This window comes from Danio rerio, chromosome 2 (assembly GCF_049306965.1).
Source record: "Danio rerio strain Tuebingen ecotype United States chromosome 2, GRCz12tu, whole genome shotgun sequence".
NCBI lineage: Eukaryota > Metazoa > Chordata > Actinopteri > Cypriniformes > Danionidae > Danio > Danio rerio.
This window is the reverse complement of record NC_133177.1, coordinates 56,284,706-56,312,202: the sequence shown is the minus strand read 5'-3', so window position 1 is coordinate 56,312,202 and position 27,497 is coordinate 56,284,706. Positions and strand designations below refer to the sequence as shown.

Here is a 27,497-nt window from a genome sequence, read left to right as displayed (position 1 = left end):
AGAGATCCCAGCTTTTGCCAGATTATCATCATATGCCAATTTTCCTTAAAAAATCTCTCTCTGTCTGAATGAGTGAGTGTGTCAGTGAATGAAGTTAGTGTTCTCAAATACAACAATACTAATCAACAATACTAAGTTCCTGTTTCAAAGTTTACAGATAGATGGCTAATTTGTATGCCATTGATATGTTCAGTGCTCAGCTAAACTATTTAATAAACACTTCTGGCACTTTTTTTGAGTATTTTTATTGTTTTTTTTTTCCCCGTAAATGATTCAATAAATACTGTACCGTTCCATTCATACCAAGGTATTACCGTACTGTGAAATTCTAATACCGTTACATCCCTATTATGAAATGAGTTCGGGTTGTGACACTAAGGAAATTTCCCCACCGGCTAATCGACATGTGTCAACACCGGTAATACCGGTATCACCGTGGGGGTGGGGTTTCCTTTTTTCTTTTGCTTTTAAATAGCTTATAAATGCGCACATATTATGCTTTCACTTTCAGTTTTGCGGTAATTGCCTACACACTACACAGCATGCACTGGCAAGATGACAAGTGCTGAACTCCACGGGACCATTTTTATTTGTTTTGTTATTTGCGTGTTTTTCCTTTTTAAGATACTTTTTATTTGCAAAATCTCTCAAGTTAATATCTGGCAACATAATCTCCCTCATAAATATTGGAGTTCAATAATGTGGTGCGCAGTATTGACCAGCATTGCCCTGTAAGTTTACACTGCATAGACTATAGACCTTCTGGTGTGTTATGAATTGCATGTTTTAAATGACAGCGAGGCATGCTACATTTAGTTTTTATTGTAAAATATACATTATAACCTAGTACAATGTAAAATAAAAGTTTTTGAATGGTTTGCCTATTGGCAGTGTATAAAATCGTTAAGCTTAAATAGGCTGAGCATATTTTTTATTAATATTAAAACACATTACGTATATTTTTTATCAAACTAAAAATGCAATTAATTGTTTATTTTGCTTTTCATTCTATTAGAAATAATATAATTATTAGGCGACACAACTTCTAAATAACATTGGCTCTAATTGCGTTTTTACAGATATCCCACAGATAGACTTTTTGGCTCAAAGATATTTATGCCTGTTAATTTCAGTGCTGTGTTTTGAGAGATTTCGCAACGGCTTCAGCTAATCTACCTGTCAGCTGGTACCAGCCTCAGTTTTGCGATTTGACTTGTGTGGCGTCTGTATCAATGTCTGCATGAAAGCGAGAGAGAGATGAGATCAGAGCTCAAATTCGATGTGTGGCCGCACATCACAGTTACTTTTCTGCAATTTTTTTATATTCACTCGACTAAATTAACTTTTCATTTGATTAAGAGCCGAAATATTGCCAGAGAGATGAAGCAACTTTCTTTTTTTGAATAGAGCGGCTTCAGTGATAAAATATGCACACAAACACACACATAGGATACACTCTTGTCGGCCTATTCATTATTGATTTTTTAACATTAAACGCATAATAATCAAGTGAAATAGAACAGCTGAACTTAGGAAAAAGTGATCACTGCTGTTGCCGCGATGGTAGCTTTCTTTCTCTGCAGCTGGCTTATTAATGGCACGGCATTGCTAAATCACTCGTTTTAATAAAAAATAAGATTATTAATAAAATAAAATAATCCCTAATAAAAAATGAGAGTATTTTCTTTCTGTAAATTCGACTCATCTTGTTCTCCTCATGTGGTAAATGAAATTTACATTTACATTTAGTCATTTAGCTGACGCTTTTATCCAAAGCGACTTAAAAATGAGGACAAGGAAGCAATTTACACAACTATAAGAGCAACAATGAATAAGTGCTGTAGGCAAGTTTCAGGTCTGTACAGTCTAAGAAGGAAAGTATTAGTAATATTTTAATAATTTAGTAATTTTTTTGTAAAATTTTAGTACTTTTTTATTTTTTTATTTTTTTTTTATTTTGAGTACAGTTAGTGGTATATCCAGAGAGGCAATTGCAGATTAGGAAGTGAAGTGGAGACTAAAGAGTTGAGTTTTTAGTCGTTTCTTGAAAACAGCAAGTGACTCTGCCGTTCTGATGCAGTTAGGGAGTTCATTCCACCAACTGGGCAGATTGAGCGTGAGCGTTCAGGAAAGTGATTTCTTCCCTCTTTGGGATGGAACCACGAGGCGACGTTCATTCACAGAACGCAAGTTTCTGGAGGGCACATAGATCTGCAGAAGTGAGAGCAGATAAGAAGGAGCATTGCCAGAAGTCACTTTGTAGGCAAACATCAGAGCTTTGAATTTGATGCGAGCAGCAACTGGCAGCCAGTGCAAACGGACTAGCAGCGGAGTGACATGTGCTCTTTTAGGTTCATTGAAGACCACTCTTGCTGCTGCGATCTGGAGCAGCTGAAGAGGCTTGATAGTGTTAGCTGGGAGCCCGGCTAACTCTATCAAGACGCATTGTAGCTATGTTCAGATTTTAATTATAATGCATGCTCTTGTCTTGAGTACATTGTTTAGAATTATATTTTCCATTTGATTAAAGTAAATATTTAATTTAAAAAAATAATACTTAAAAAAATGTCGGGAAGGTGTCATGGCGGAAAAGCGATGTCACTAGTGTTTGGTCTTAAAACCGGTAACACCGTCAATACCGTCAACACCGTCAACACCGTCTATTGTGGCAAGCCTAAAATGAGTAAAAGTTTTTAGCTCCACACAATTGATTTGTGTTGGGACTATACATGAATGAGTTAAGTTAACATTATAGATTTTACAAAATAAAGTGGATTAAACAAAAAACAATTAAGTTGTCCATAAACAACTCAAGATTCATGTTGTTTCAGCTCATTTAAGAAGTTTGAACAAGCAGCAAACTTTATTTTTTAGTGTATTATAAATTAATATAAAGATGCAAAAGAAATGATTTCATGTTTCTTAAATAATATTGCAAAAAATATCTACAAAAATAAAATCTAATGTTCTAATTTGTATCTGCAATGTTACAAAACTGGACACTTATTCCAGTTTAGTCAATTCATTTAGTGTCACTAAATTAGAAATATTACTAAAGCAGGTGATGTCCAGTTATTTTATGCATGTATCATTAAATCTGTAAGAAAAATAATAATAATTGTGAACTCAAAAGCCATCTCTGACTTGAGATGGCAGATTCTGGTGTCTGAGCATCATTTCTGACAGTCCTCTCCATCAGTCAATGATGTAATCAGCCGTAATAAAGAAGAAGAGCAGCTTAATTAATCAGCGCTGACGACACTCCAGAAATCTGTCTCTTAGCTCTTTTCCATGTCACTGAACATTAACTTTCTCCTCTTTTCTTTTCTACCTGTCCACTTTGAAGCTTCACTCTGATTGTGCTTTACGTATAAAAACGCCTGAAGCGGATTTCTTCAAAGCTTCCGGCTCACTTTCTTACTTCTTTCATTTCCGTGTGAACACTTAATTAGATTAAATAATTACTCTAGTTGATAAATAAATAAATATTTTTTTTGAATGGGACAGCGTGGGATTCAAAATTTACCCTGCTAAAAAAATCAAGCTTAAACCAGCCTAGGCTGGATGGCTGGTTTTAGCTGGTCGACCAGGCTGGTTTTAGAGGTGTTTTGGCCACTTCCAGGCTGGTTTCCAGCCATTTCCAGCCTCGTCTTAGCTGGTCAGGCTGGAAAATGACCAGCCAAATCCAGCTAAAACCAGCTTGACCAGCCTGGTTTAAGCTGGATATAGCTGGTTTTGGCTGGACTCCCAGCTTGGCTTGGCTGGTCAAGCTGGTTTTAGCTGGTCATCTCCCAGCCTGACCAGCTAAGACCAGGCTGGAAATGGCTGGAAACCAGCCTGTAAGTGGCCAAAACCCCTCTAAAACCAGCCTGGTTGACCAGCTAAAACCAGCCAACCACTTAGGCTGGTTTAAGCTGGAATTTTTAGCAGGGTAGGGATTCAAAATTTAGTCCCACACAGATCTCTATTGGGAAATCACGGAAGAAAGTGAAATTGAACAGCGGATAGGGGAAGAGGGCAGTTGAGGAGAGGGATCGTTAAAATGAGGTGCTGGATCAGATTTCAGAGGTACTGGATTCGGTATATGCGCAAAGTGCAGTGTACAAACGCATTAGGGGCATGTCAGAATGCACATTTGCTAATATATGGACGGAAAAATCCTCTTTGCGCCGTGGCGCATGGTCTAAAAGGGTTGAGCTTATTTTCTGAATGAGTTGTCGATGTGTTTTGAGAATAAACCAAGAGTCAGTTGCGTTGCACCATAGTGCATTTTCCATTTACATGACGGACATTGTAAGTGGAAAAACTGAGTGCTTCACTAGCAAGAAAACAGTTAAACAGAGCATCTACTTTCACTTTGACTCTCGTGAATAGGGAAACCTTGTAGGCACAGACATCAATTAGCCTATAAACAACTAATTTTGTTTGTTAAGCGCAAAGATTTGTTTCAAGACTTTTTTTTTTTCAAAGGTTTCAAGACTATTACAAAATTCAGTTCTTATTTCCAGCAAACAAATAAATGAACAATAATAACGAAGTGTGTTCAAAAGTTACATCCAAATACACATGCTGTGCCCCATATGGTCTAAAACCTGACAGGTGGGCAAATCTAAGCTTGCTTTTAATAAAACAATTATAAATATGAATATAATAAATAATACTGCTAATAATAATAAAATTATACAACAGCAAATTGTTTTGAATGAACTGAAAAAGCCCCCCGAGATGAAGAAGGCATAAAAAGTATGGTTTTTGTATTTATTTAGGCTAGAAAATAATATATTTTGTAATATTTTAATCCATTATATTTATATCCTATATATATCCTTATTATATCCTATATATATATCCTTATTATATCCTATATATATATCCTTAATATTTGAATTCTTTTTCATATGTAAAGATATTTGCGTTGTGCTCTACATCTTGTCTATATTAAGCAGTGTGTAAGCGAGGCACACAGCTAACACACTCTGCGCTGGACTTTAGACTGACTTTGTTCTGGTCTACAGAACAGACTATTATAGTGTCTTAAAATAGCAACGTTTCAGCAATACACCTCAACAAGCCTCCTTTTCTAGATCAGAATGCCTATTGGTGCACATATGAGCGCAAATGCATTTGCTATTTAAGCAGAGTGGCGCAAAATGTCGAAATGACTCTTGCACCAAGCTGAAACTAGCAAACAGCAATTGCGTTGTGCCTTGCTCCACATTGCGCTGGGTGTATAATAGGGCCCTGAGTAATGAACTCAAATGTATTTTCTTATTTCTCCTACTCATTTCGACTGTCATCTTACCAGTATGCAGGTCCCAGTCTGTGCAGGTTTACCGGAGCCGCTCATCAACAGAGCCTGCAGTCGCCTCAGCTGCTCCATCAGAGACCTGACACACACATACACACACACATAAGCAGAAATTAAACTTCCATTTGAGCTGAACTTTAGCAATCTGAAGTACACAGGCGTGCATTAAAATGAATATTCAGCGAGCGAGAGAGTGTTTCTCAGCACTGCCACATTTTGAAAATGTCAAGATGTTTAAAATAAGATTTATTCTTGACTCTATCAAACTAGAAAGTTCAGCAACTCACATATAATCATATATATATATATATATATATATATATATATATATATATATATATATATATTTATATATTTATACATATATATTTATAGTTGAAGGCGATGTGACAATTTCATTTATTTTTCAAATATTTCCCAAGTGCTGTTTAACAGAGCAAGGAAACTTTCACAGTATTTCGCATTATATATTTAGTTTGGAGAAAGTCTTATTTCTTTTGGGTTTGGCTGGAATGAAAGCAGTTTTTTATATTTATAATATATTTTTTACGGTCAATATCATTGGCCTCGGGGTGGCACAGTGGCTCGGTGTCGCCTCACAGTAGAAAGGTCACTTTTTCGAGTCCCAGCTGGGCCAGTTGGCATTTCTATGTAAAGTTTGCATGTTCTCCCCGTGTTGGCGTGGATTTCCTCTGGGTGCTCCAGTTTCCCAAATAGTCCAAACACATTATAGGTGAATTGAGTAAGCTAAATTTTCCATAATGTGTGTGTGTGATTGAGTGTGTATGGGTCTTTCCTTGTGATGAGTTGCAACTGGAAGGGCATCCGCTGCGTAAAACATATGTTGGCGGTTTAGACGACAGTGGCGCAGTAGGTAGTGCTGTCACCTCACAGCAAGAAGGTCGCTGGGTTGCTGGTTCGAGCATGGACTCAGTTTGCGTTTCTGTGTGGAGTTTGCATGTTCTCCCTGCGTTTGCATGAGTTTCCTCCGGGCGCTCCTGTTTCCCCCACAGTCCAAAGACATGCGGTACTGGTGAATTGGGTAGGCTAAATTGTCCGTAGTGTATGAGTATGTGTATGTGAATAAGTGTGTGAATGTTTCCCAGAGATGGGTTGCGGCTGGAAGGGCATCCGCAGCGTAAAAACGTGCTGTATAAGTTGGCGGTTCATTCCGCTGTGGTGACCCCTGATAAATAAGGGACTAAGACGATGGAAAAGGATTTTCTATGAATTGGCTATGAAACAAAACATTGTTGTCCAATGACTTGCCCAAATCACCTAGTTAGTTAAGCCTTTAAATGTCACTTTAAGCTGAATACTATATTGTAAAATAACTAGTAAAATAAAATAATAATAATAAAAAGTAATAATTTTTTTTACATTCATATATAGATTTATAAAACACTTTTCTGGAAATTCAAATCGCTTTACACATTTTTGGAGGGGGGAATTTCCTCATCCACCACCAGTGTGCAGCCTCCTGGATGACTCGACATAGAATTGGGTGATAAAATTAGTATCCATATTTATTGACCGAACACCATTGTCAATATCAATTAAAAAAAAAAAAAATTCGGTTTGACGTTTCGGTATGAAACTGTCACGGTTGCAGGTTTGTGCGCTCTTCCGGAGTGTCTGTTTGATCATGTGGGTTTGTTTTGTTTTTGTTCTCCATGTGTATCTGTTTTGATCACGTGTGATGACGGCACTCAGCTAGCTTGATGAGTCCGCCAGCTGAGGCTCATATTCGTGCCTATATATGGGCGACGTTTTCTGTGTGTCCTTGTCAGTTCGTTACGTGTGCTTATGTGTGCTGTCTGTCTGTGCTCAGGACCGTGAGGAGTTTTCTACAAGTACCTGTTATCCTGCCTGATACCTGCCCTGTTCTCCTAGCCCTAGCACCGCACTCATTCCTTGCACTTGTTTTGAGTTTGCCTGTGTCAAATACATACTTTTTGTTCACTCGCAATTGGATTCATCAGAACATTTATTTGAGTGTGACAGAAACGCTATAGTTTTATTAAAATGTGGCTGCTGAACATACGCCTTGCCAATAAGAGCTTAGGTTTGCATGACGCACATATGTTGTGCAAGCTGTGCATACGTGACTTGCACATTTTCAGAATCCTGCGAGCGCATCATGATTCATGTAGGTAGAACCAATCTGCTTCACACTTTGTAACTTTGTGTGGAATATACACATTTTAGTAATAACGACAGACTAATTACCTACTAGCGACGCAGTGGCACAGTAGGTAGTGCTGTCGCCTCACAGCAAGAAGGTCGCTGGGTCGCTGGTTCGATCCAGTTTGCATGTTCTCCCTGCGTTCGCGTGGGTTTCCTCCGGGTGCTCTGGTTTCCCCCACAGTCCAAAGACATGCGGTACAGGTGAATTGGGTAAGCTAAATAATCCGTAGTGTATGAGTGTTTGTGTGAATGTGTGTGTGGATGTTTCCCAGAGATGGGATGCGGCTTGAAGGACATTCGCTGTGTAAAAATGTGCTGGTTAAGTTGGCGGTTCTTTCGCTGTTGTGACCCCGGATTAATAAAGGGACTAAGCTGACAAGAAAATGAATAATTGAATGAATAATTACCTACTAATTACAAACACAGTATCCATTGTAAATGGTAAATGGTAAATGGTTTCACAATACATGTGAAAATAAGTGCCATAGAGCAACAAATTGTAAATAAGAAAAGACGTAGGGTTGTCGCCAAAGTGGCTTTTTGGTTTCTTTTCCTGTGCATCCCAGCCATTAGCTCCTATCTGAAAGATTTTTTTGGCGAAGGGGTGATTTAGTCATTCAGCTTCACAATTTGTAATGTTGCAGTATGTATTTGAATAATGATGGCTGGTTCCTTTACTCGAAAGCTCAGATTTAATTATCATATTTTGAGTTTGAGGTTTACTGTATCATTATTATTCACACCTTAAAGTTTTGGTTTTGATTGTTCAGTATTTAGGCAGCTTATTAATGAAGAGTTTCTTTAACATTTATGTTTATTTTATTATAAAAAGATCAGATATTTTGTTTAAATATTTTTGTTTTTCACTAGTAAAACTATTTGACTTAGTAATGTTGGTAAATTAAAATAAAGTGGTTAAAAAGCTTAATATTACTTTCTGTATTGTTTAAAAATATTCAACAATTATTGATATAAAATGAAATGAAACATGATATTGGGGTAATTTTTTTTTATTGGTGGCCCTGCTGAGCTTCAATGTGCAGTCTTGTGAGTGTTGCAGTTGCAAATATATGTTTTATATAATAATTTTATTTTTGTTGAATCAACTTTTAGTCATATATATCAGTTGATTTCTTAGTAAAATGATGCCAAACCGAAGCCAACCGTAATCGGTTTAAACAATCAAGAATCCTCTGAATAAATTATGATTGATCGGTTTTAGTTTTATTACCATGTCTATGCATGCTTTTCATTCTGACACACATTCTGATCTCTTGAATGCACGTGAAAACTTGTTTTCTTATATTGCTAAACAAGTCTCTTTAACTGTAGTATAATACATAATGCGCAGCCTATTAAAGTTAATGGCTCGTGTATGTCCACTTTTACTAGACTTTCACTCCTTTAAATGTAATAGCCATTTTAAACAGCCTATAAAACAAGCAATAAAAAAAGAAGAGCAGTAATGTAAATGAACCTCATTACGGAAGATGGTTTCAAGAGCATCAGTTTTATAGCCCATTTTTATTATAGAGACATTTTTATGTGCAGGTTGTAAAACCTATATATTTGATAACTGGATTTAAATGCTGGGTCACTTTATGATTACAGATAGAAAGTGAAAACAGGACGGTTGGTTGGTTGGATGTATGGTTGATTAATTGGTTGGTTGGTCAATTAGTTGGTTGTTTGATTGATTGATTAATTGTTTAGTTGGTTGGTTGGTTTGTTGGATGAATGGTAGATTGATTATTGGTTGGTTGCTTGGTTGGATGGCTTGATTAATTGATTGATTGATTGATTAATTAATTAGTTTGTTAATTGATTGATTGATTGATTGATTGATTGATTGATTGATTGATTGATTGATTGATTGATTGATTGATTTATTGATTGATTGATTGATTGATTGATTGATTGATTGATAGTTAATCGATTGGTTGGTTGGTTGCTTGGATGGATGTTTGACTGATTGCTTGGTTGGTTGCTTGCTTGCTTGGATGGATGGTTGATTGATTAATTAATTGCTTGGTTGGTTGGTTGCTTGGATAGATGGTTGCTTGATTGCTTGCTTGCTTGGATGGATGGATGGATGGATGAATAAATGGATTGGTAAACTGTTTGGTTGGTTGGATGGTTGATTAATTGGTTGGTTGGTTAATTGATTAGTTAATTGATTAATTTGTCGGTTGGTTAATTAGTTAACAGTTTGATTGATTAATTGCTTGGTTGGTTGGTTGCTTGGATAGATGGTTGCTTGATTGATTGCTTGCTTGGATGGATGGATGGATGGATGGATGGATGGATGGATGGATGGATGGATGGATGGATGGATGGATGGATGAATAAATGGATTGGTAAACTGTTTGGTTGGTTGGATGGTTGATTAATTGGTTGGTTGGTTAATTGATTAGTTAATTGATTAATTTGTCGGTTGGTTAATTAGTTAACAGTTTGATTGATTAATTGGTTGGTTGGTTGGTTGGTTGTTTGGTTGGTTGGTTGGTTGGTTGGTTGGTTGGTTGGTTGGTTGGTTAGTTGGATAGATGGATGGTTGATTGATCGATTGATTGATTAATTGATTGGTTGCTTGGTTGGTTGCTTAGTTGGATGAATGGATGAATGGATGGATGGATTGATGGATGGTTGATTGTTTGGTTGGTTGGTTGGGTGCTTGGTTGATTGATTAGTTGGTTGGTTGATTAATGGGTTGTTTAGTTGACTGGTGGGAAAGGCGGATGATTGATTGATTGATTGATTGATTGATTGATTGATTGATTGATTGATTGATTGATTGATTGATTGATTGATTGATTGATTGATTGATTGATTGATTGATTGATTGCATAGTTGATTAGTTAATTGGTTGGTTAGTTAGTTCGTTGGGTGCTTGGATGAATGGTTGATTGATTGATAATTGGTTGGCTGGTTGGTTGGTTGGTTGGTTGGTTGGTTGGTTGGTTGGTTGGTTGGTTGATTGAGTAATTAATTGATTCATATGATTTTTGTCAGGTTTTTTTCAAAATTCTATTACTGATTACATACTGTATATTTTAACTTTTTTTCATATAGAATTATGATTAATTAATAATTCTTTGGGTAACTGTTCTCTTTTAGAATTCAATATTTTCATTAATGGTATTTCAGTATAGCTCATCATCAGTTAATAGAAAGTTATGATATTAGGAATTAGAAAATTGTCCACTGCATCTGCAAAATACATGAATGTAAATGAAGAAGCGGGTCAAATTACGTAGATAGCAATATAAATGCTTTTGTTTGGTTTGCCCATGTTTGACCCAACGTTGGGTTACAACAACTTTCCATTTTTGAGAGCATGGAGACGTTTTAGTTTCCTTTCATACAATATTGCAAGTTCAGTAATGTGTTGGGTCACTTAAAGGCATAGTTTACTCATAGCTCCAATTTACTTGCTATTCAATAGCTCACCTTTAAATGGATCCAACCCTTTAAGAGTTTTATTTTCTATTGGAATTCATACAACCCCACAGTATGAAAAACTAACTTCTATAGATGTCAATGGCTCTGCTTTTCTCAGTTTTTTCAAAATAACCTATTTAGTGTCCAACAGAGGAAATAAACTCAAACAGGTTTGTGAGAAGTGAATAATGAGTAAATGATGACAGATTTTTTTAGTTTTGGGTGAACTATCCTTTTATTGTTCATTGATGAAAGATCAGAGCTAGATGAGGATCTCTGTTTCATATATATATCTGATATGTCTGTAAAGTGAGACTTACGTGTTGGTTTTTTCTAGCTGGAGGACTTTCCTCTGCAAATCCAGATTGTGAGCGCTGCAGGCTGCCATCCTAAACCACAGTATATTGGCCAATTACTCACAGTGATAAATCTGACCACACAATCCCTCTGTCTGTCCACACAAACAAACACTCTGGAGCATCAATAATTCTAGACGACAATTCAGCAGTAATATTTCTAACTGCTGGTCAAGTATTTTTCATTAATGGCAGAAAAACAAGCTTCAACTCTAGATTTATAATTTACTCACTTCACACAAGTGCAAAAATATTATTATAGGTTTAGGTTTTTATAGGTTTTATTTAGATTCAAATTTCACGGCAAAAAAAAAAGTCCAGGGCATATTTCACATATACACACACACACACACACACACACACACACACACACACACACACACACACACACACAGTTAGGTCCATATATATTTGGACATTGACACAATTGTAATATTTTTGGCTTTATACACCAACATAATCGATTTGAAATAAAACGAACAAGACGTGCTTGAACTGCACACTGTCAGCTTTAATTTGAGGGTTCTTACATACACATCAGGTGAACGGTGTGGGAATTACATAAGTTTGCATATGTGCTTCCCACTTGTTAAGGGTCCAAAAGTAATTGGACAGAATAATAATCATAAACCAAACAAAATTTTCTCTTAAGTTTTTGTCTTTTGCAACTGAAATGCAAGCTTAATCGGATTTAGGTCAGGTGATTGAATTGGCCATTGTTTAGCATTCCACTTCTTTTCCCTCAAAAACTCTTTGGTTACTTTTGCATTATGCTTTGGGTCATTCTCCATTTGCACTGTGAAACACTGTCCAATGAGTTCTGAAGCATTTGGCTTAATATGCGCAGAGAATATTGCCTGAATGTTGCCTTTTGTCAGCAGTCACATCATCAATACAAATACAAATACAAACACAAGAAAACCAGTTCCATTGACCGCCATACATGCCCACGCTACTTAGGATCATGAGCAGTTCCTTTCCTTGTCCATACTCTCCTCTTCCCAAGTTTATCTTGGTCTTATCTGTTCATAGAATGTTATTCCAGTGGTTTACATCTTGTGGTGAATCATCTGTATTCACTTTGTTTGTATTCATTCTTTGGTCGTCCACCACAGTTGTTTCCATGGTCTTCTGGGTCTTTTGGTGTTGCTAAGCTCACTACTGCGTTCTTTCTTTTTAAGAGTGTGCCAAAAATTTGTTTTTCCCATGCCTAATGTTTTTGCTATCCCTCTGATGGGTTTGTTCTGGTTTTTTTTTCAGCCTAATGATGGCCTGCTTGACTGATAGTGGAAGCATTTTGAATCTCATCTTGAGAGTTGACGGTAACGGATTCCAAATGCAAACAGCACACTTGAAATAAACTCTGGACCTTTTATCTGCTCATTGTAATTAGGATAATAAGGGAATAACACACACCTGGCCATGGAACAGCTTAGAAGCCAATTGCCCAATTATTTTTGGACCCTTAACAAGTGGGAGGCACGTATGCAAACTGTTGTAATTCCTACAGCGTTCACCTGATTTGGATGTAAATACCCTCAAATTAAAGCTGACAGCCTGCAGTTAAAACACATCTTGTTTGTTTGTTTATTTTAAATCTATTGTGTGGGTGTATAGAGCCACAAATGGTAGAATTGAATCAGAATTGCTCAGACTACTTCATAACTGTGGTGGGCGTTTCTCTCCGTCTCGACCAATCACAACAGACTAGGCCATCGGACCAATCACAACAGATTGGCATTATGCAAAGGAGGGCTTTGGCAACAACTGAATCACTAAACAAGTTGGAGTTGTTAGGATAATTAGGTAAAAGTAAATGAATATTATAAGACAATGAAAGTTTTTGACCTTGCATGCAGATCAGACTGTTGTTGGAGACTCTTAAAATTAAAGTTTGACCTTTTATAATGCATAATACAGGCTCTTTAGCTTAAAATATTTAGCAAATATTTTTTAAAGATGACATTTTATTGAATTTTGAAGCTGGGGGACTGGAATGATTCAACAATTCCTTTATAGCAGCTGTTATTAATATTAGTTTAAATCATTGCAAGATCATTCAATAAACAATGCAATGCACAAAGGTGTCTGTTAGCATCACACTCTAGCTTCAAGTTCACACATCTGTCTTGTAAAAGTAAAAAACATGCAGTGCTGTGCTGTGGTTTCAGCGCCTGCTGTGAAATGAGTTTGTCCTTTGGACAGATAAACCCACGGGCTCTTCCTTAAAGGCCAATTTCATGGCAGATATTTGTGCAGCAGTGTGTTCTAAATAATTTCTCCAGCCTCTCGGAGGACGTTCCATTGCTTTGATCCCAAGTGAAGATAAGTTTGAGTCTAGGTTTTTAATGACTTTTGACCTCGATTTCAGCTTGGCTGCGAGTCAAGTTTTCTTTGATGTCGTATTCGTTCATTCAGACAGACAGACAGACAGACAGATAGACAGACAGACAGACAGAATGTTTACTTCTTTTACCACAAACGGCACATCTGAGGTGAATGCTGTTGTTGTACATGAGTCATTCATTACTAAAGTATACAATATTTCAAGTTCAAAAGTTCATTTTTGTATGAATGGTCACCAAAAAAATGCAGTTATTAAAGAGAAAATGCAGTAATATTACGATATATTTAGAAATATTTGTGTGTTATGCATATGTTTATTATTTATGATTGTGTAATAATAAGGTGGCTCAGTAGTTAGCACTGTCACCTCACAGCAGGAAGGACATTGGTTCGAGTCCCGCCTGGGCCAGTTGGCATTTCCATGTGGAGTTTGCATGTTCTCCGGGTGCTCCGATTTCCCCCACAGTCCAAACACATGCACTATAGGTGAATTTGGTAAACATACTCCGCCCTAGTGTATGAGTGTATGTAGGGTGTTTCCCTGTACTGGGTTGCAACTGGAAGAGCATCTGCTGCGAAAAACATATGCTGTAACTAGGGCTGCACAATTAATCGGAAAAAGATCACGATCTCGATTCGACCCTACACAAGATCCTAAATCATCTTTTCTTCGATTCAGCCAATTATATTTTCAAGGTCAGGAGAGAGGAGTAAAGGAGGACGCACAAGTCTTCACAGGAACATGGACACCTTCAAATGGCGTGAAAAGTGTGACATACTGTATTTATAAGGTATAATTCACCCAAGAATGTGACTTCTGTCTTCATGTAATGATATTTGCAGCTGCGAAATCACACGTGAGCTGACGACGTGTGAGCTACCGAGAACGTGCGTGCGTGCACGCAGCACGCCAATGATGGCCACTTTAGTAAATAGATCCTGCGCAAGCTGTAAATAACAGGTAATACAGTTGTAAATAACTTTCAGTTTGTTGCACAGAGCGATCGTTTGAGAGCTGTGCTGAAAGAATGATCTGCATGTGTGTGTTCTTTATCACAGTAACGGCAGCCATGAGCCGCACTCGAAAGTGAAAATAAAAATGTGCGCACATCATTTAAATGATCATATCGAATTTTACGGTTATGATTACGACAAGCATTTTATAAGTTTTTTCTTTTATAGCGAACACATAGTGTTGTGCATGAAAATAAATGTTTTACTGTGTCAGTATAACTACTCTAGCCTATATAATGTTGAATATAATGCAAGAAGGAATCTGATAATGACAATTGTCTGATTTTACCAGTGAAAACAAATGGTTTAATAATATTGTCAATGACAAATGACAAACACATGTCTCAAACATTATAATTCAATTTTATAATTATGAATAGTTGTGTGAGGTCATCTTTTTACTGTGAATTAACAAACAGGACATCTTGAAAGTCTGTTCAAGTACACCATAATGACTGTACAACATTTAGCATTTTAAGCAACAGTAGATCTACACATAGGCCTAATATTATTATTGTTGTTTTACTATATCGTCACTTTAGATTTATAAGGTTCTATCTGACATTTTTGTCAAAATTGAGTTATTGACATATTCTTATTAAATGACAACTTATTGTTTACATTTTAAGACTTGTGAACAAGTGTTGCACACATGCTATATGGATTGCACGAACGTTGAAGCTCAATATCTCTAAACCATTCAGAACGCAAATAGAACCTTATAATTCCAAGGCGACGATATGTTTGAGAAATAACAATAATAATAGCCTACTCATATTAACCTTTATTTTACATCTAAAGAATCGTGAGAAAGAATCGTGATCTTGAATTTAAGCAAAAAAAAAAAAATAATTATAATTGTGATTCACTTTTTACCCAGAGTCGTGCAGCCCTAGCTGTAACAGTAGGTGTTTCATTCTGCTGTGCCCGCTCCTGATAAATAAGGGACTAAGCCAGGGGTCACCAATCTCGGTCCTGAGGGCCGGTGTCCCTGCAGGGTTTAGCTCCAACTTGCCTCAACACACCTGCCTGAATGTTTTGAGTATACCTAGTAAGACCTTGATTAGCTTGTTCAGGTGTGTTTGATTAGGGATGGAGCTAAAATCTGCAGTACACCGACCCTCCAGGAACAAGTTTCGTGACCACTGGACTAAGCCAAAGGAAAATGAATGAATGATATATGATCACCTGCCCTCCAGTCCATCTATATACTCCTTCTTTTTCTTGCGGCTCTCCTGTGCCGACTGCTTGTTTCTGATTTTCCTCCGAATCTTCTTCAAAACCTTTTCTTCATACTGATAAAAAGATGAGAAAAAAGATGTAAAGTTAAGGGGATGGTTAACGCAAAAAAATAATAAATAAATTACTCACTATTAACTCTAACCCTCAAGTGGATGTTAATGGAGGTCATGGGCTACTGGCTTCCAACAATCTTCAAAATATCTTTATTTTATGAAAATTTTTTGAAAAACTGTAAAACCAGTGTTTTCCAACCCTGTTTCTGAAGGTAGAGGTCAACAATGACATAACTTGCGGCTGAACTATCATAGTACGATGCATCGTTTGGGAAAAGAACAATGTAGTGACGAGGGTTTCCCAAACCCATAGTTTCTTTGTCACTGATTCATCGCTTGAACCACGTTAGTTATAACTCAAAACACCCATAATGATGCTCTAAACAGGGTGGAGTAAGTACTTCTTTAGAGAAAAACCCATAACGTCTTTGTGCAAATTCTATTGTTTTACACAAACATGCATTTAAAATAAAATCTAATATTAGTTTTGGTAAAAGCATGCACTCGCTTTTTATATAAACTGAAATATATGTAAATGGCACATAGGCCTATGTTTGCTTTACTAATATTATTGCGAAGTTGAACATTACATATTCCATTCTAAAACATATCAATTACAAAAGCAAACACATAATCTAATGTAATATATAAATCATATAAATAATGAGGCTATTTATTCTAAAATGAAATGCATTATTTATTAGAAATGAAAAAATCATACTTTATTGATAATATTAACGATGACGATGATGATGATGATGATGATAATAATAATAATAATAATTATTATTATTATTATTTATTTTTTTTTTTAATTATTATTTTTATTATTATAATTATTATAGTTAAGTAGGATATTGGGTCCCACTTTATATTAAGTGGACTTAACTAATATGTACCTACACAGGAATTAATAATTTGTTACAATGTACTTATTGTGTAAATACATGTATTTATGGTGTACTTATGCTTGATTAAATACATATATGTAATTACATCTGTAATTAACTTTTGTAACTGCATTTGTAAATACACTGTTGACCATCCCTTACACCTTAACCCACCCTTAAACCTACCCACACCACCAAACCTGTCCATAACCCAACCTCTATCCCAACTCAAATGCACCACAAGTGTTCTCAAATACATTATAAACACAATAAGTACATTGTATTTATTTTTTTTATGTAAGAACATAGTAGTTAAGGACACTTAATATAAAGTGGGACCGGATATTGTTTATATATATATATATATATATATATATATATATATATATATATATATATATATATATATATATATATATATATATATTTTTTTTTTTTTTTTTTTTAGAAAAGTCTACTTTTACAATTTGACACATGTAAACCACAGCAGAAAGTTCCAACCAACAGGCCCATGTCATATACAGTACAGATACTATAATTTAAAAGTAACTTTGTGTTAAAAGTATGCTTTTAGTTTTCATAAGCTTTGGACACATAACATAGATTCCGCTTTTAAATAATAGGTCACCTATAGCTTTTGCCATGAGGCTGTGTTCAAAATAATATCAATATTTTTAAAGTGCACTGCGAAAGGAGTACAATTGTAAAACATGAAGATTGCTAAAACTAAACTGTAAAAATAGTTTGAAATCAAATTACACCTAAGAGAGATGACTTTAATGCTTTTTTATTTTTAATAATTCCAACTTTGAATGTTAGAAAGTTCTAAATGAATATGGCATATTGGGATAAGTGGGAATAGAACACAGCCAGGAACTATGTCAAACTAAAGCTCCAGATTGGTAGTTTCGAGTGCTCAAGTTTGCGACGCAGTTTGCGAATGTTCATTGGAAGAGACCTTGCGAGAACTTGGAGAACTTGCAACCTTAGTCGGCTAACAGTTTTTTTGGGAAACAAACCCCAGATTTCTTGCAATAAATTTCAGAATAGAGTGCGGTAGTAGTTAATAACTGGCGTAATGAAAAAGGGAGCCGGTGGTTTAACAACATAGCGCTTCAGAGTCCCGACATTATTTCGGAACAGCATATCTGTGATTTCCTCATTATTATTAGGCATTAGTACAGCCAGTGCTCATGACTGTTACACATGATGAACCAGTGCTTTCTGCACATGCTTTTTTTCCATACAGTCTGTCTGCACATCATCTGCATAACGGTCCTCAGAGCAGGCTTTACCATTGCAGAGCAAACTGCGCTGCCTTCAGCAAAGAGGCACTGTCCTTCAGCTTGCATAAGAAAATGGTCAGTTTACTGTCAGGAAGCCCACATCAAGAAAAGCTGATGTATGGGAGTCTTTTTCATGCGTCATAGACACAAATGGAAAAAAATACCCTTTGTGCGATGTGATAACACCTCAAAGATTAACCCTTTATCAGTCACAAGTCTGGAACCTCAGGTTAAAGGCAGCACTCATGTCTCATCCCAAAGCGACAATCTAAACTGACATCTAGCCTACAATTCTTGCACAATGTAATGTTTCATCTGTTCTCTTTCTCTTTTGGTAGTATCCCATTTTAAATGTGAGATTTTGGAAACTAGATCTAAGTTTAGTGGGAACTGTCAGGTAGAAAATTATTCTAAGCAGGCAGTGGGTGAACATAGGCTGATATACGGCAGGAGCGGTCGGGTGTGGACTAAAACCTGGCTAAAAAAATCAGTCCCGTGCAGACCTCTACCTGCAGGCAAACAAACTGTACATATTTTGGATGTCTTCCGTATCTGACCCATTCATTTCAGGTTCTGGGGTCTCTTTTGATGTTCTGATGAGTTGATTCAGGTGTGTTTGATGAGGAAGAGGTTATAAAAGTGTACTGTTGGTGTGCCTTCAGGAACACGGTTGGGAAATACTGCTTTAGAAAAATAAATGGTGAGGAAATGCTCAATTTTGGGTGAATTATCCCTTTAAACTTACCTTGTTAAGAGGCAGTTGGCTGGGAAGACTCACTCCTTCTTTGGCTAAGAGTTTCTTCTCATCGTCATTGAGAATCAGATGCTGAGATTGTTGGGTGGAGGGTTTTGTTGACTAGAAATATACATGAGGTTTAATGTTATTAGTTAAAGAGGACATTATGCAAAGATTACTTTTATAAGGGGTTTAGACAGTTGTGTGGCAACAGTGTGTGAATATAACTAGCTTCTATAATGGTAAACATCGATTTTTTTTGTGTGTGTGTCTGCAGAAACACTTTGATAGACATTCTTCGTTTGTTTGTGTCATCAGCCCATTAGTGACCACCTCTCCCTCATTAGCATAGAAAGTTAGTCTTGTTTTTGAATCTGCCACTATGCTGGCACATAGGCAATTGTAGCTCCGCCTTCTTTTGAAAAGAGCAGAATCTCATTTGAATTTAAAGTGACAGTCACTAAAACGCCACGATTTGGATTACATGGGCGGATTGAATGAGGTATAAAACATTATTTGTGTGGTATTTTGAGCTGACACCACACACACATACACTATCTAGAATATTATTTTACATCTTGTGAAAAGGGGCATAATAGGTTTAATTCATGTGTACTTGTATACATAGTTCCCACTGTAAGCTGAATGTCAAATCTCCTGACTTTTCACTGACTTTCGCTGACTGAGGGTGCTTTCACACCTGTGAATCGATTCAGTTGTTCCGAAACAGAGATTACAATTGTTTCATTGTTGCTCTTTGCTCTTGGAGCGGTTCGCTTTCACACTGCAAAGTTTCTAATCGGACCAAAAGAGCTAAAACAAGTCACTTGCGAGTAAACTCTCCTCACATTGGTCTGAGTATCAGGGTTTATTTTGCAGCGTCCCGCTCAGCTGTCAGGAGAGGTGGTGGTTTGGTGGTGATTGACAGGGTGCGCGCGCGTGACGTGTCTGTGGAGAGTGTCGTAAATTTAGACTTCTTATCATTTAGAAATTATCAGACCGGAGGTTTTGAATATCAGAAAATAGACTTTATTCTCCATAATAAAGCCGAGAAAGAGCAGAGCAGACCCCAGAGCATTCTGAAGTCTCTCCTGGACACCTTTTAAAGTCTCTCCTGCTCCTTCTCCTTTATTTACGTTTTTGACACACCCCCATGTGTCTCTTTTTAACTTTTGACCATTTTTGAATAGGTTTTTAGTTTAAGGGGTCCTGCTATTCTTGGCTCTCAGCCCACTAGCTCATGTCAGCAGAGATGTTACAGGTCTATGTCAGCAAAGTATAGATGCAACTTATGCAAAGGAACTAAGTGTTTACATACATTGTTATGATAGGATAATAACTTGATAATGTTACTCATTCTAACTTCTGACACATATAGCTTCATACAAGTATTTAACATATATAATCATTGCTTTACATATTCAGTTATTCTACACAATCAGTCACTCAGCCTTCTCCAAGTGTTGCTCCTGTGCAGGCATACTCATCTTACACAGACATATCACTGTATTTTTAACACAGGATGGCATGTTTGCTGCAAACACTACCTACATTTTGTGAAGAGAAAATTAACTGCTTTACACTTAGAAAATACTTCACACTGAGAGAATAAAAATCTTCTTCAAGAGACACGGTGGGGAGGGGTGAGAAGGGTGCGCGACAATGCCTATTTGAGGACCGGGAGGGAGACGCGAGATTAAAGGAAGATCAACACTCGTTTGCAGGCATCCGGAGACTCGCGAAACTTCCCGCCCTACTCATAATTCTCTCTTCATATAGCCGTAAGCCTATTACATATCCATAAAACACTGTGATATAATCGCGCTCGGATCGGATCGCTTTCTCACTGCAATCAAATCGCTCCAGGGTTTGTTTCAATCGAGCCGAGACCACCTCATTCAAGCGATCTCGGAGCGATTACTTTGGCGCGGAACAGAGCGCGATTGCCCTGTTCACATATGCCAAACGAATCGCGCTAACTGGGCAAACGAGATACGTTCCGAAACAAAAGTGTAGGTGTGAAAGCACCTTAAGGGTGCTTTTACATCTGTGAATCGATTCAGTTGTTCCGAAACAGAGATTAAAACTGTTACATTGTTGCTCTTTGCTCTTGGAGCGGTTCGCTTTCACACTGCAAAGTTTCTAATCGGACTAAAAGAGCATAAACAAGTCACGTGCGAGTAAACTCTCCTTACATTGGTAAGAGTGTCAGGGTTTATTTTGCAGCGTCTCGCTCAGCTGTCAGGAGAGGTGGTGGTTTGGTGGTGATTGACAGGGTGCGCGCGCGCGACGTGTCTGTGGAGAGACACGGTGGGGAGGGGTGAGAAGTGTGCGCGACGATGCCTATTTGAGGACTGGGAGAGAGACTCGAGATTACCGGGAGATCATCACTCATTTGCGGGCATCCGGAGACTCGCGAAACTTCCCGCCCTACTCATAATTCTCTCTTCATATAGCCGTATGTCTATTACATCCATAAAACACTGTGATATAACCGCGCTCGGATCGGATCACTTTCTCACTGCAATCGAACCGCTCCAGGGTTCGTTTCAATCGAGCCGAGACCACCTCATTCAAGCGATCTCGGAGCGATTACTTTGGCGCGGAACAGAGCGCGATTGCCCTGTTCACATATGCCAATCGAACCGCGCTAACTGGGCAAACGAGATACATTCCGAAACAAAAGTGTAGGTGTGAAAGCACCCTAAAACAATGAATTTCTTTGACCTATAATAATAAATAGAAAAATAGGATGGTGTTGAGCAGTCAGAATTTAGCTATTTGTGTGTGCGTGTGTGTTATGCTAGCTTTTTATTAATGCAGATTTCCCGCTGATTTTGGCCAGCCAGGATACTTTTCTAATCATTTGCAATGTTTTACACGAAATCAAAAAATAGCAACAGACCATATTTTACCAGGTAGAGCCTCGTGAATGCAATTGATTGCCGGTTGCCAAGTGGGAAAGAAATAAAATGTCAGTGAAAATAGCCTGACCATAACAACAGGCAACACATGTGAAACAATATGATAAGGTATAGAAAATGACATCTTAATAAATGGGAAGCAAAATGTAAAACAGCATTAAAGTCCCAGATATTCCATCACTTGATCAAAAACTAATGTAAAACTCCCTGACTTCCAACATATGCAGTAGAGTTTTTAAAAATCCCATGATATTTCACACTGTAAAACAGTCAATGATTTCATTTATTCATCCATTTTGCTTAGGCTTAGTGCCTTTATTCATTAGGGGTTGCCACAGTGGCATGAACCACCAACATATCCAGCATATGTTTTACACAGCGGATGCCCTTCCAGCCACAACCCAGTACTGGGAAACATCCATACCCACTCATTTACACACATTCACAATGGAAAATTTAGTAATTCAATTCACCTATAGTGCATGTGTTTGGACTAACCACTAAGTTAGCCACTGTGTTTGGTGCTAACCACTGAGCCACCATGTCGTCTCAATGATTTCAATGATGAAATAAAAAAAATGCTACAGTTAAAATCTGTCATATTGTATTAATATTGTTTTCACTGGTGAGTAAATGTGCAAAATCACCTCCTGACACTAGATGGCGATTGATGAAAAAAAACTCATTCATTCATTCATTATTCTTCGGCTTAGTCCCTTATTTATAGGGGTTGCCACAGCGGAATGAACCACCAACTATTCCAGCATATGTTTTACACAGCGCATGCTCTTCCAGCTCCAACCCAGTACTGGGAAACACCCAGACACTCTCACATTCACACAAACTCATACACTACGACCAGTTTAGTTTATTCAATTCATCTATAGCGCATGTGTTTGCACTGTGGGCGAAACCGGAGCACCTGGAGGAAACCCACGCCAACACGGGGAGAACATGCACACTCCACACAGAAACTCTAACTGGCCTAGCCGGGACTCGAACCAGCGACCTTCTTTCTGTGAGGCCACAGTGCTAACCACTGGTGCCGCTCTTAAAATAAAATTCTTAGTGAGAAATACCAACCAAATCTCAGAGCAATTCATACATTTTTTCATTTATTGTCGCAAATCTGTAATATTATTATAATTACCACTAATTGCTGAATTTACTTCCAAAAGAAATTAAATTAGGGTGCACACAATTTGAGCTGTAAAGCTTAACTTTTTTGACCTTAGGTAAAAAATCAAATCTGTTGGAGATGTCTAATAGATTAATAGGCACAGAAAAAGTTCACAGAGAGAGAGAGAGAGAGAGGGGAGGGGGGGTAACCTGAATGGGGAAGTCCTGGAGTAAAATGAGAAAATAGGATACACCTGGAATATGGAAAAACTGTATCTGATTGGGCAGTTAAAATATATACCTTGGGCCATCACTATAGTGGTGGATCTGTCTCTCTGGGATAGCAGCGTAATTACAATAAGTGAGATCCGAGACTGGACTCGACACAGATAACTGTAATAGGCCTTTTTCACACTTCCTGGTTCCGGTAAGCGAAGCAGTGTACCACAACATCCGGTTTCAATGCGACGAAGCAAGAAAGAATGGCAGGGTCATCTCAGCGCTGTGATTGCTGCGTTTCCAGCTGCTCCAACTCAAAAACGACACTCTTACTTTAATGACCACGATCTCCCGAAAGACGAAGGACAGGGAAAATCATGGATGACAATATTAAAGGGGGTTGAATGCCGTTTCAAGTTATATGCGGGAGTACATTCTTATGCTGTATGCATTTCAAAGCGGAGATTATTGTTTCATTAAAGACTGGTGGTCTATGGTTTATTTTGATGAGTAATTATAATATAGACAAAACTCCAGTTAAGCTATCTGCCTTCCACAAACAAGTGCTCATCATGGTCATTAATCTATAAGCATGATTTATCCCTACATTGTTGTTATTTTGGAATAATAGACAGTTCATACAAATGCAAATCTCTTTTTTTTATTGGTTTGACAGCAAAATTATTTGTTTAGTCAGTTATATAATAAAGATAGTATACTTTAATGTGTTATTTAATGTGTTAATGTTTAAAATGTTATTTGCTGTTCTTTAAATAAATAATAAAAATGAATATTATCCACGAGTAGGAGCTAACGTGTTTCCAGACTTGAGAAAACCTCACGAGCATTAAACAACCTGTATTGTATTAACCGATAGCAACTCGCCTGTACAGCTACCTCGCCATTCACTATATCTGACTCTGAATAAAAAGGAAGGAGGGGGTTAGCACAGTTTACAGACGGGACTACTGACATAAAACTCATCCTGCTGGATGTTAAATAGCCAGGTTAATCTAGTTTACGAATGGCTTGAATGAGCAGATTTTATCCTGTTGGCTGTGCACCTTACTGGAACCTGACGTTGCAAAGCTGTGTAAGACACGTTTTCTGCACAAACTCTGCAAATCGGTATTATCTTTTAAATGCTGTTTTATTTAGGCAGTTTTACACATTCACCGAACAACATCTTCCTGTCCAAATTATGGCAAAGTTGACCGTGAGAAAGTCATCCGCTGTCCCGAGGCTGTCATGTCTCTGCGACTCCTAGCGAACCCGGAAATATCGATACACTGCTTCGAAGGGCGCTTCCGGTGTTCAATTCCGCTGTGAAAAAGGTCTATGGGAGGGGTTAAAGTCCCTGGAGTCTGACTGAGATCAATACCTTTTATTACGTTTGGCTAGCTAGAGTGATTTACTTCCGGGAGGGGGTTAAAATCAGGGGCCGTGCGATTTACTTCCAGAAGGAAGTTGAAATTGGGGAGCTGTAAAGCTCAACTTTTTGATTTTAGGTAAAATTCAATCTTGCCTTGCCTAATGCACAGTTTTTGCATTAATTTAATTTCATGAATTTAATTTAAAGTAAGAACGGCTGACTTCTGAGTGTGCATTCAAATCTATATCTATAACTTTATAGATTAAAAATAGCTTTAGTATCTTTCATACTGTTGTCTCACCGCAGGAAGGTTGCTGGTTCGAGTCCCGGCTTGGCCATTTGGCATTTGTGTGTGGAGTTTGCATGTTCTCTATGGTTGGCATGGGTTTCCTCCGGATACTCTGGTTTCCCCTACAGTCCAAACACGTGTTATAGGTGAATTGGGTAAACTGAATTAGCCATAGTGTTCGAGTGTGTGTGAATGCGAGAGTGTATGGGGGTTTCCCAGTACTGGGTTGTGGCTGAAAGGGCATCCGCTGTGTAAAACATATGCTGGATAAGTTAGTGGTTCGTTCTGCTCTGTCGACCCCTGATAAATAAACGGACTAAGGCGAAGGAAAATGAATGAATGAATCTTGCATACACGTTGGAATGCAGTCTGGAAAACTGAGTCTTAAACGGAAGCTGTCCAAACCAAGTGTTTCTTATTCTCCTGACATGCGTTTCCTCTTTTGCAGCATGAGATCTGGCATCCCTGCGCTGTGTGTTTCCTCTAGCTGGATGTAGTAAGTATGTCACACTTGGCTGTGTGTCACACTGAATGTCACAGCAGGCCAGTAGTCACACACACACCATGCGCTGTCTGTTTGTGTTATGTCAGTACTCACAGGTTCCGCAGTGCTGGAGAGCAGCAGGTCTTTGACTGTGAGCTGGTAAACTGCTGCCGGTTGACTTTTCACTACTGCTGATGGGAACTGAGGGTCTGTCAGACTGTCGGAAAACAGGCAGGCCTCCCAATCTGCTGCACACACACACACAAACACACATACATACACACAGAGAGACACAGAGAGGTGTTTACATATATAAACATAGCAATGCAGACACACGCATTCACACAAAAATGCACACACAAATACACACACAAGCATGCACAAACAAAAGTGTATACACTCACAAACATACATACAAACACATACAATACACAAAAGCGCTCACACACATAAACACAGACATGCGCACACACATATACACACACACACACGCACTCAAAAACACATGCACACACAAGCATGCACAAACGTGTGTACAAACAAAAAAAAACATGCACAAATTCACAAACACATATACACACACACATAAAAACTCAAACATGCATACACACACAAACATGCACACAAATGTGCACACAAACATACATACACAAGCGAGCACAAACAAACAAACCATGCACACGCACACACACATAAAAACACAAACAAATTCGTACATACACAAACACTCATGCGTGCACAAACATTTGTGCACATAATCACATAAGTGCACACATTTATGCATACACAAACGCAAAAATACACACACACAAATATATGCACAAGCCGCATACACGAACACGAATTTACTGTAAAACAATGGATGTTAAGTTATACAAATTTACTGTTAAACAGCAGACATTAAATGACAAAAATTAACTGTAAAATAACGGATGTTAAATTACAGAAATTTACTGTAAAATAGCAGATGCTAAATTACAGAAATTTACTCTAAAATAGCGGATGCTAAATTACAGAAATTTACTGCAAAACAGCGAACATTAAATGACAGAAATTTACTGTAAAATATCGGATGTTAAATTACAGTCATTTACTGTGAAACAGCGGACATTAAATGTCAGAGATTAACAGTAAAATAGCGAATGTTTAATTACAGTAATTTACTGTAAATCAGTAGACATTAAATGACAGAAATTTACTGTAAAATAGTGGATATTAAGTTTCATTAATTTACAGTAAAACTGTGAACATTAAATTTCAGAAATTTACTGTAAAACTGTGAACGTTAAATTACACAAATGTACTGTAAAACAGTGAATGTTAAATTACAGAAATTTACTGTGAAACAGCTGATGTTAAATTACAGTGATTTACTGTGAAACAACGGACATTAAACTACAGTAATTTACTGTTAAACAGCAGATATTAATTTTCTTAAATTACTGTAAAACATCATATGTTAAATTACAGTAATTTACTGTAAAACACTGGCTGTTAAATGACAGATATTTACTGTAAAATAGCGGAGGTTAAATTACAGAAATGTACTGTAAAACAGCGGACATTAAATTACAGTAATTTACTGTGAAACAGCGGACGATAAATTACAGAAATTTACTGTAAAACAACGGATGTTAAATGACAAATTTACTGTAAATCAGCGTACATTAAATTACAGGAGTTTACTGTAAAACAGCGGATGTTAAATGACCAAAATTTACTGTAAAACATTGAGCTTTAAATGACAGAAATTTACTGTAAAATATCGGATGTTAAATTACAGTAATTTACTGTGTAACAGCGAACGTTAAATTACAGGAATTTACTATGAAACAGCGGATTTTAATTTACATAAATTTACTGTAAAACAGCGGACATTAAATTACTGAAATTTACTATGAAAAGTAAATGTTTAATTACCGTAAAGTACTGTACAAAATAAGGCATTAAGTGACAGAAATTTACTGTAAAACAGCGGAGGTTAATTTACAGAAATTTACTGTAAAACAGCAAATCTTAAATTACAGAAATTTACTGTAAAACAGTGAACGTTAAATTACAGAAATTTAGTGTAAAACAGCGGATGTTAAATTACAGTAATTTACTGTGAAACAGCTGATGTTAAATTACTGAAATTTACAGTAAAACAGCAAACCTTAAATTACTGAAATTTATTGTAAAACAGCAAACCTTAAATTACAGAAATTTACTGTAAAACAGCAAACTTTAAA

At 37.2% G+C, this 27,497-nt stretch overlaps 1 protein-coding gene across 4 annotated transcripts in view; it reads right to left on the bottom strand.

Moving 5' to 3' along the window:
• The window catches only part of creb3l3b (cAMP responsive element binding protein 3-like 3b), a 69,368-nt gene that overhangs the window by 14,009 nt on the left and 27,862 nt on the right, over nt 1–27,497 (bottom strand). Inside the window, exons 4-9 of one of the 4 annotated variants that reach the window (XR_012394888.1) lie at nt 25,381–25,514; nt 18,869–18,979; nt 15,841–15,947; nt 11,257–11,325; nt 5,014–5,387; nt 4,897–4,966 (exon numbers count right to left, since the gene is read on the bottom strand). Coding sequence is in view for 2 of the 4 variants with exons in the window: in XM_009298922.4 (XP_009297197.2) it covers nt 5,303–5,387; nt 11,257–11,325; nt 15,841–15,947; nt 18,869–18,979; nt 25,381–25,514 (506 nt within the window). In the remaining 2 variants the exon portion in view is untranslated. Of the gene's footprint in view, nt 1–4,896; nt 4,967–5,013; nt 5,388–11,256; nt 11,326–13,743; nt 14,233–15,555; nt 15,948–18,868; nt 18,980–25,380; nt 25,515–27,497 lie in introns of those variants that run through there. The other 3 variants (XM_009298922.4, XM_017352439.3, XR_012394890.1) reach the window with 3 other exon arrangements.